We start from the raw sequence: 8,877 nt of genomic DNA on the forward strand, positions 1-8,877 counted from the left end.
TACGATTCCAGAAAAAAGGCTATGCAAACCTTTCTTGAAAACCTCCAGGGAGGGAGCACTCGTGATTCCAGGAGGCGGATTGTTTCACTGTTTAGGATCATCATTCTGAGACTATGTAATATATGCACAAACAGCTGCCTTCCTTCAGAGCGCTCCCGTCGGCTTCTATGGCTTTTGGAGAGGAAAAATACTGGAAGGGATCCGAAAAGGGAAAACGAGAGCAACATGGAAGAGCCTAAAGTTCCAAACTTGAGAAGTTTAAGACTTTTGAACCAACTCCCAGAATTCCTGTGGCTGGCTAGGGAATTCTGGGAGTTGAAGTCCAGAAGTTACCAAGGCTGGATTATCTCTGCTCTAAACAATAAAACCTCACTGCTCGAAAGACCAGTATAGTCAGGCCCGATCTGACTTTCTCCGACTGCTTTTCCGGCATCCAGGAAACTTCCAAATAATCAGTTTTTCACCTCTTCCCTCCTTTAAGCGTTTCTGCGGCTTCCACTAGAGGAGGAGCTCATCCCGCAGTGGGAAAGAAAACCCCTCCCTCGCAATCCGCACATCCCTCTTTGGCTCCGTTAGCCGGGATCGGTTTGGGTTGGGGCGTTGCAAGCATGGCAGATCCGGTCACGGAGCAAATCGGCGCTCGAACGGATTGGCAGCGCGCCCGGGAAGACCCCGCGGAATTGCCACTCGCAGCTCAGCGCTTGGTGGAGGACGCGGTGGGGAACAGGATCCCCTTCGGGACGCTTTACAAAGAACAGAAGACGATCGTGATCTTCTTGCGGGTGAGAGAGCTCCCACCACCACACCCTGGCCTGGCTGTAACAAAACAGCTGGGGATTGACGTTGCAGTTGCAGCCTCCAAGTGAATTGAAGCGTTCCTGGTTAAGCTATAGCATGGCCAAACTTCGGTTTGTAAACAGGCATTTTGTATTTCTAGTAGTAAAAGTTAGCTTTACTAATGTTATGATTGACAACCCGAGAGATCGGACGGACAAGCACTGCAAATGGTAACCATAAATTAATGGTATTCTGCGTAGCTGTTTGGAGATTGAGCTGGGCTAAACATTGGGGGGTGGGGGGATTCCGCCCAGGGCGCAAGGGGCTTCCCGCAGCCCCGACCGATTTCTCTTTTAGGGGCCTACTTCCGAATAAGCATGTGCAGCCCAGGATCACGCGTATATTCCAAGTGCCCAAGCCAATGCTAAGTTACTTAATATAAAAATTAAACTTATTTGGGAATTGTTCACACGAAGGTAGAAGCAAAGCAATCACACCAAGGCTGTGCCTGTTGTGTGAACCGGCCACCGAAGTTTGTGGTTTAGGATGTTCTGTAAACACCCTTTTTGCAATTTAGACAGGAAAGTTTGTAAACTGGATCAGCACTGTGCCTGAATGTTGTAGAACATTTATTTATTGCTCCGTGACTCTGATTTTTATGAATTCAACACACATTAACTAATAAAATGGACTTCAATAAACAGGTTATCTTGCAAATGTATGATCTGACACCCATTATTTTCCCCCCAGCATTTTTTGTGCTATGTCTGTAAAGAATATGTGGAGGATCTGGGCAAAATTCCCAAGAAGTTTTTGCAAGTAAGTGCAAGCAAAAGTTATATATAATATGGTTACTAACACAGAAGTTTGAAATCTCCCTAAAATTACACTGTGTGAAGTTGTTTTCATATATGTGTTATGTGCGTTTTAGAAAAAGAGTGATTACCAATACCTGGGATGTTTATTGATGTTAACTCCCAAGAAAATGCAGTTATATTTTAATCTTAAAAGTGCATGTTCAAGATCATCAACCTTTGAAATACTGTATAATTTTAAGATGTTGGATGTTGATTAATACAGAGTACTATAGAAGTAATTATTGTGAGGTTATACAGATTTGGAGAAAATCCATTGATGTTTTGCTTTAGCTAATCATCCACTATGGAAACTTCATCTGCTCTCAATATGAAGTTCAGGATACAGCTAATCTCTCCTTACAGAATCATAATTGCCTATCTGAAGATTGTAGACCTTTGAGGTCACTAAACCCCAGTAGATTTTGAAATATATATATAACCCTTTGAAGACTGCATAGACTTTGAAATCAGGTATATGAAAGATACTTACAGTTACATTGGTTCCTGGTCAGTTTATAGCACACTTTGCTAAGGGCCTAAATAATTTGGAAACCACTAGAGCAGGGGTTTTCAAACTCACTTCACAGGGGCCTCACGTGATATATCGGGACTTTCTCTCCCCCCCCCCCTTGTTAAACCGGGCGTGCACGTGGCCAGCATGTGACGCATCCAGCCCATAGGCCAGGAGTTTGACAACTCTGCATTAGAGGATTTAAAGACTGGATTTTCCCATAGGTATCTCAGAACTTTTTGAAAATTGCTGTGCCTTGATGGTTAAATAAATGATGGAATAAGGAGATTTCAGTTTTGCCAGTTGGTTTTGAGATATTTTGAGATATTAGGTAACAGTTATATTCCAGGCCTTTCATATATTCTAACGTGTTACATATTTGGAAACATTGCTTTGCCATTCCTATTTACAGTGATGATGATTTTAAATTCCCTGATAAGCCTCTAAGAATTCCTTTGAACAAAGAAAGCTAAGATTCCCTTAGTATCTTAGTCCTAGTTCTAATTTAATGCTTGTTGCAAAGGAAGATAGGGCAGAAGTGGCAGAATGAACACTGCAGAGGGCTATATTCACTTCCTAAGGAGCTAGTAAGGAGCTAGTAGAAAAAGTTGTTAATACTATCTCAAATTTTTACAGCCTCTGGCACCAGCAAACAATGACTCACTGTGATTATGTCATGGGAATGTTGATTTAGTTATCACTAAATGGCTAATATTCAAATAACCATTCTAAAGTATTAATAGTGTGATCAGTAATATTATACAATTAACTCAGATATGCTACCATAAATACTTTTAAATCACTATCTCCACTAATGGAAATTTATAGTAAATTCCTAGAAGACCATTAATATTAGGCCGGTCTCAATCCTGACACAGGTTATTGGGTTAACCTGAGTTAACCTGTCTGGGTTTGCACAATTCCACAATGAATTATCAAATAACCACAGGAGCTAAATTCACATACTCTGCTATGCCAAAACAAATATTCTACCCAAATTTAACTTAATATATTATGCAATGCAAGCACTAGGTCTTTAATTACATGATGCCTCAAATGCTGTGGAGTCTAGGTTTCTGGTATTGCTGCATAAAATAGAATGCTTCATACTGAGAAAGTAACTTCATCCGCCCTCTGTTTTAGGGCATAGATGTGGAGACTAATTGCTTTTTGTTAAAAGGTACATCTTTGTTAAAAGGTGCACCTTTTTCAGTGGGAAAAGGGCTGCTGGATATGTACAGGAGCTCATTTCCTGTAGCTAAGTGATACAGCTGCTCCACCTGGTTATTTAAAAGTAGAGGCCATGACATTTTATGAAGTTGCTCTAAAGAAGGCCAAGCCTTTGTTAAAGTAAGAATTGCTTCAAAGGTTTACACAAATCTCATTTTTAGTTTGGCCCAAAGATTGTGTTGTGAAGTATTGGTTGGCAATTTTAAGATCAATATTTTTTTGGGATTTTTTTGCTTTAGGATGCAAATGTTAGACTTGTGATTATTGGACAATCAGCACATCAACACATTCGGGTAAGTGTAATTGAAAATCCAGTTTATTCTGCTGAGGGGGTTGTAAATGCAGCTCTTTTGTTTCAGTGTTTGCACCTCTAAGCTTGTCCCCCCATAGACACATTCATACATATATTTCCCTATATAAATAAGACTGCTTAAATTAAATGGATACTAAATCTGCTTTGAAGGCTTCTTTCCAAGTTCCTGGAAATTATCCCCATTCTTTTTAGGAGGAGGTACTTCCATCATGTTTGCTTAGAGCTGCCAAAGCCCAGATTAAATATGTTTAATTGGAAGAAAATTCAGCTTAGCATAATGGGACTTAATTAAAGGCAAGGCTGACAGGATTGCGCCATTTGCTTTCAAAAGTAGAACTGCATTGTGTATTACATTGATACCTAATATATATTGCTTGCAGCCATTTTGTAATCTGACAGGTTACCCTCATGAAATATATGTAGATCCACGAAGAGAAATTTATAAAATTCTTGGTATGAAAAGAGGGGAATCCTCCAGCTCAGCAGGTGGGTTGTGCTACTGACTTCCAGTATCAAAAACTGCTAATATATCTTTACCTAATGATATGTAAACTGAAACTGTACTTTCAGTGTACAAAGTACCGTACTTTGTTTTATGTACATACAATATCAGGAATTAAGACCTCATTTGATTATAGAATTGGAGGGGCCATTTTGGCCATTGTAAAACCTCCTGCTCAGTGCAGGAATCCAAATGAAAGTATCTCTGTCAGGTAGTTGTCTAGTCTGGCCTATAGCAAAGTTAGCTGGAGAATTCTGGAAGTTCGGGCCATGGCATGCCAGAAATCAGGCCACACAAACAAACAAAGTCCAATCCGCAGAATGCAGGCAGCACACAAAACTATACCCCCTCTGGTCTGCATCTCTTCACAGAACTGGTCCCTAGTGTCCAAAAAGTTGGAGGCCACTGATCTAAAGCACATTTCTTTCCTTTGAACTTAGTTCTGATCTTCCTGCAATTGTTTGGTAGTAACTGCCCAGAGGACTGTAGCCTAATGTATTCATAATGACAACAGAGCTAATGTAAGCTTTTTGCCAAATAACCTTCCTCTTCTACTATCGTTTGCAGTGCACAGCCCTCATGTTAAATCCAGTTTGCTATCAGGAAGCGTTAAAAGCATGTGGAGGGCAATGACGAGCCCTGCATTTGATTTTCAGGGTGACCCAGCTCAGCAGGGAGGCACTTTCATTTTAGGACCAGGTAAAGTAATACATTTAGAGCTTTTTGTTGGCTAGGCAATCTATTGTATAGTCATCGAAGCATAAGCCTCTGAGTTTAAATCCTGATAAAAAGTTGATCATGCCATGTATAAGACCTGTCACGTGTGAAGAATCGGGACCACATATTAAGTTCCAGTTAAGAAGATTTATTGCTCAAATCTTTACACAGGAATTTGGTAAACTAATCACAAGCACGAAATTGACGCTAGTTAATGGAATTTAAGGAGATGCTGCACTTGGATCACTTGTGAGAACATAATGACCTTTCAGTCCACCCCCAGATTCTGCCCCTTCTTACCCTAACGAATTGTTACAGAAAGAAGCTGGTTATATTGGCACAAACACATTTGTAATGCAGGGAGGTTTGTGGTGGTGGTAGGCCTCTACCACCAATAAATATAAATTGCTTTCTCCTGGGTTTGCATGGCAAAGGGACACAGTCCTCTTCCTGACTTGACCGATGAATTTTCATCCATCAGATTTTCTATTTTCATTTTTGGTCAATAGCCAAACAGGTGACAGAAGGTAAATGATCTTGATGATCTTAAAAATCTAAACAGACTATGATCTAGTTAGTACTAGTAGGAGACTACTGGGAACCTCTTGGCCTGTAGGCTATAAAGGGAAATGGGGGGGGGGGGGGAATCCAGACGAAGACAGTGGCAAATAATCTCTTTCTCTCTTTTTGTCTCTCTCTGTGCATATGTGTGTGTCTATGCACACACACACAAGAGGATTGCCTATCTCCAGTTTCCAGATGAAAATCTATATTTGACAGTTTTACTTTTTAAAAAAAGTTTTTATCACAACCAATTCAATGATCTTCATATTGATGTAGCAACAGCTTCTTTCTATCCTTATTCCCAAGCATAACAATAGGATTTCTTGATGAAAAGGGTATATTGTCCAGATGCAGTGCTCAGGGAAAATATACAGGTAGTCCTCAATGTACAACTATACTTGAGTCCAAAATTTCCATTGATAAACAAGGCAGTTGTTAAGTGAGTCAGACTCCATTTTGCGATCTTTTTGCCACACTTGTTAAGCAAATCACAGCAGTTGTTAAGTGCATCATGCGGTTGTTAAATAAATCTGGTTTCCTCCATTTTTTATTTTTTATTTTGCTTGTTGGAAACCAGCTGGAAAGGTTACAAATGCGGAATACTTGACCCCAGGACAGTGCAACTTTCATAAGTGCATGTGAATTGCCAAGTGCCCAAATTTTGATCACATGACCATGGGAACGCTGCAGTGGTTGTAAATGTGAAAACTGATCATGTGACTTTTTTAGTGCTGTTGTGACTTTGAACGTTATGGTTGCAAGTTGAGGACTATCTGGCTAGATAACATGATGCTGCTGCTGAACCTGTGTTTTGTGGAGCTGAAAGTGATAATATTATTTGTTTCCCATTTGTTCCAGGTGATGAGATTCACTTTGCGCACCTTGACCAAAACAGGTTGGACCATATCCCCATTAATAATATTTTGCAGCTTGCTGGAGTTGAAACACTAGATTTTACCTACAGATGTCCGATTATTGATATATGAATTTTTAGAAGAAAAATACATCTGCCAAGACAAGTTATACATACATACATACATACATACATACATACATACATACATACATACATAAAAAACCAATCAGGATGCAACTACGCAGCCAATCAAACCACTTACAGCAACAAAGCCAGCACTCCACCCCCACCCCCCACCAAGATTTATAGAAAGATGGCAGCTCCGACCACGCTTTACTTGCACAAGCACGAAGCCGAAAACACCAGCCTGAAGATGGCGAGTGGGACCTCGCCGAAACGTTGCCAAGACAATCTCAATCTTACACGGGAAAAGACCCGAATACAACAAGACCAGCATGTATATACACATACACACACACACACACACACAGCCTATAAATTTAATATTGTACTCAAGACACAATAACAAGAAAAAAGTCATTAAACTTGCTGAACAAATGTAATTATTTTATAGAGTCTGTGAGTTTATTTCAATCAAACTATTCCACTTAGAATTTAACTTTTTTGTGTTAATGATTGAAACGTATGGGTAACAATGTCCTTTTGCCTCTTCAGTGTTTAATTAAAACAAGACCTCAGATCAAAACAAAAATGCAAACTAATTGTCTATAATTGCTTTCTTGGAAACCAAATTGGCGTGAAAGTTGTTCTGATATCTGTAAACTAGAGACTGAGAAAAAAGTGTTTCCAGAATTAATTTCATGGTAGACTACTGACTGGGTAATCTTTATTTTTAGTCTTGACACCTCACTAATCTTGAATTAAAAGTTATCTGCAGTGTTTTCTGCAGTATTTTGTTAAGGTGCATGCAAGAAGAATAATCAGTGTTACACCCAACTAATGGGTTTCAGATGATAGTTTTCACACTTTTGCTCACTTTGATCCCAAGAGTTCAGAAAAGGAAAGATCCTTGATCTTTTGGGAGGGCAACAAATTAGAATCAACACAGTTGTGGAGGCAGAGGCCTTCATTAAAAAACACATTGCCTTTCTAGATGGAACAGGGGACAGTACACAAGACATGAAGGAGGGAGGGGCAGTGGCTTCGCCAGAGGGCAGGGGGGAGGAAGCAACATCGAGAACACTCAGGTCACAAAAATAAGTTTGAAATATTATTGCAATTGTTATTACAATGCAGTTGTTGGAAGTGACATATAAAATGATTGAATATATTGTTGATATAATGTAAAACAAAAAGCTGCCAATGTTTATCTTTTAATATTTGATCTTTATTTCTTTTTCTGTAAAAGTTGTGAGATTTGGGGGGACTTCTACCCTTCGCACGATGTAGCTGTCAAAAAATTTTATACCTACTTACCCCATCCTATAAATATTTGTAAAAACCAATAAAATTCTTTTTTAAAAAAAGGAAAGATCAATTATATAATGCAGAGGTGGTAAAATTATAATCATGCAAGTCTTGTTAGCATACAGTTAACCAGATGTCCTCAGCAACAATACAGGTAGTCCTTGATTTACAAACCATTTGTTTAGTGACCATTCAAAATTACAAATGCATGACAAGTTTTCACACTTACAACTGTTGCAGCATTAGTTTACTTTATTGTCATTGCACCTCATACTATGAAATTAAATGCCATCCCCATGATCACATGATCAAAATTTAGGCACTTGGCAACTTGCATGTATTTATGACAGTTGCATTGTTCCCAGGTCCAAATGGTGATAACCATTTGTAACTTTCCCAGCTAGCTTCCAACAAGCAAAGTCAATGGGTAAAGCCAGATTCCCTAAAAAACCCTCTGATTCACTTAACAATGGCTATGTTTGCTTGACAACTGTGGTAAAAAGGACATAAAGTGGGATGTGACTCACTTAACAACTGCATTGCTTAACAACTGAAATATTGGATTCAATTGTGGTTGTAAGCTGAGGACTACTTACAATGCTCATTGGTGCCACTTCTAGTTGAGAAATATTGGTTAAAACTCTTATGAAGAATTATAGTGAATGAGAGATTCTCCAGCTTTGATATGTTAAGATTATTTACGAAGACATAAAGAAAAACTGCAAAACTGAAAATGCAAAATGTATATAATACGTGGATTTACTGTTTTATTTAGCCTGACATTGGCAACTATCTAAAAATCAATGCAGAATTGGAACATAATCATTGTTAAGACAAAACACATCTGTTATATAACTAGCAATTTTCATACCTGCCAACTACTTTAGCCAGATATAACATTTTATTAAAAAATATTTCTTATATTGTAATCCTCTCCTCCCCTCTCAAAAAAAAACTAGCAATAAACCCATTTTACAGAGGACTTTTAGCCTGTTTTTTCTGGCAATGTATTTTATATAATTTATGTAATGTAGCCTTTGCGAAGTAGTAAATGTAAGGGACATGATCAGTTTTATAAACATTAAAAAATGTGGGTTTACTCAAAAGTAAATTATGGGTTAA

At 38.7% G+C, this 8,877-nt stretch overlaps 1 protein-coding gene across 1 annotated transcript; it reads left to right on the top strand.

The window, feature by feature from the left end:
• Positions 1 to 566: 566 nt before the first annotated feature.
• Positions 567 to 6,905, top strand: PRXL2C (peroxiredoxin like 2C). Its single transcript, XM_081943208.1, has 6 exons — positions 567 to 782; positions 1,528 to 1,596; positions 3,615 to 3,668; positions 4,069 to 4,174; positions 4,758 to 4,889; positions 6,330 to 6,905. Exons 1-6 carry the CDS (start codon positions 609 to 611, stop codon positions 6,455 to 6,457), a joined length of 663 nt encoding a protein of 220 aa, XP_081799334.1. The 5' UTR covers positions 567 to 608; the 3' UTR covers positions 6,458 to 6,905.
• Positions 6,906 to 8,877: the final 1,972 nt, after the last annotated feature.

The sequence above is a fragment of the Natrix helvetica genome (genome assembly GCF_964273705.1).
Source record: "Natrix helvetica genome assembly, chromosome: 2".
Taxonomy (NCBI): Eukaryota; Metazoa; Chordata; class Lepidosauria; order Squamata; family Natricidae; genus Natrix; species Natrix helvetica.

Excerpts from the sequence above, each read along its gene's own strand:
- PRXL2C (XM_081943208.1), top strand. The coding sequence starts at position 609 with ATGGCAGATCCGGTCACGGAGCAAATCGGCGCTCGAACGGATTGGCAG. Across the intron at positions 4,175-4,757 it reads GGAATCCTCCAGCTCAGCAG|TGCACAGCCCTCATGTTAAA; the intron begins GTGGGTTGTGCT and ends TATCGTTTGCAG. Across the intron at positions 4,890-6,329 it reads CACTTTCATTTTAGGACCAG|GTGATGAGATTCACTTTGCG; the intron begins GTAAAGTAATAC and ends CATTTGTTCCAG.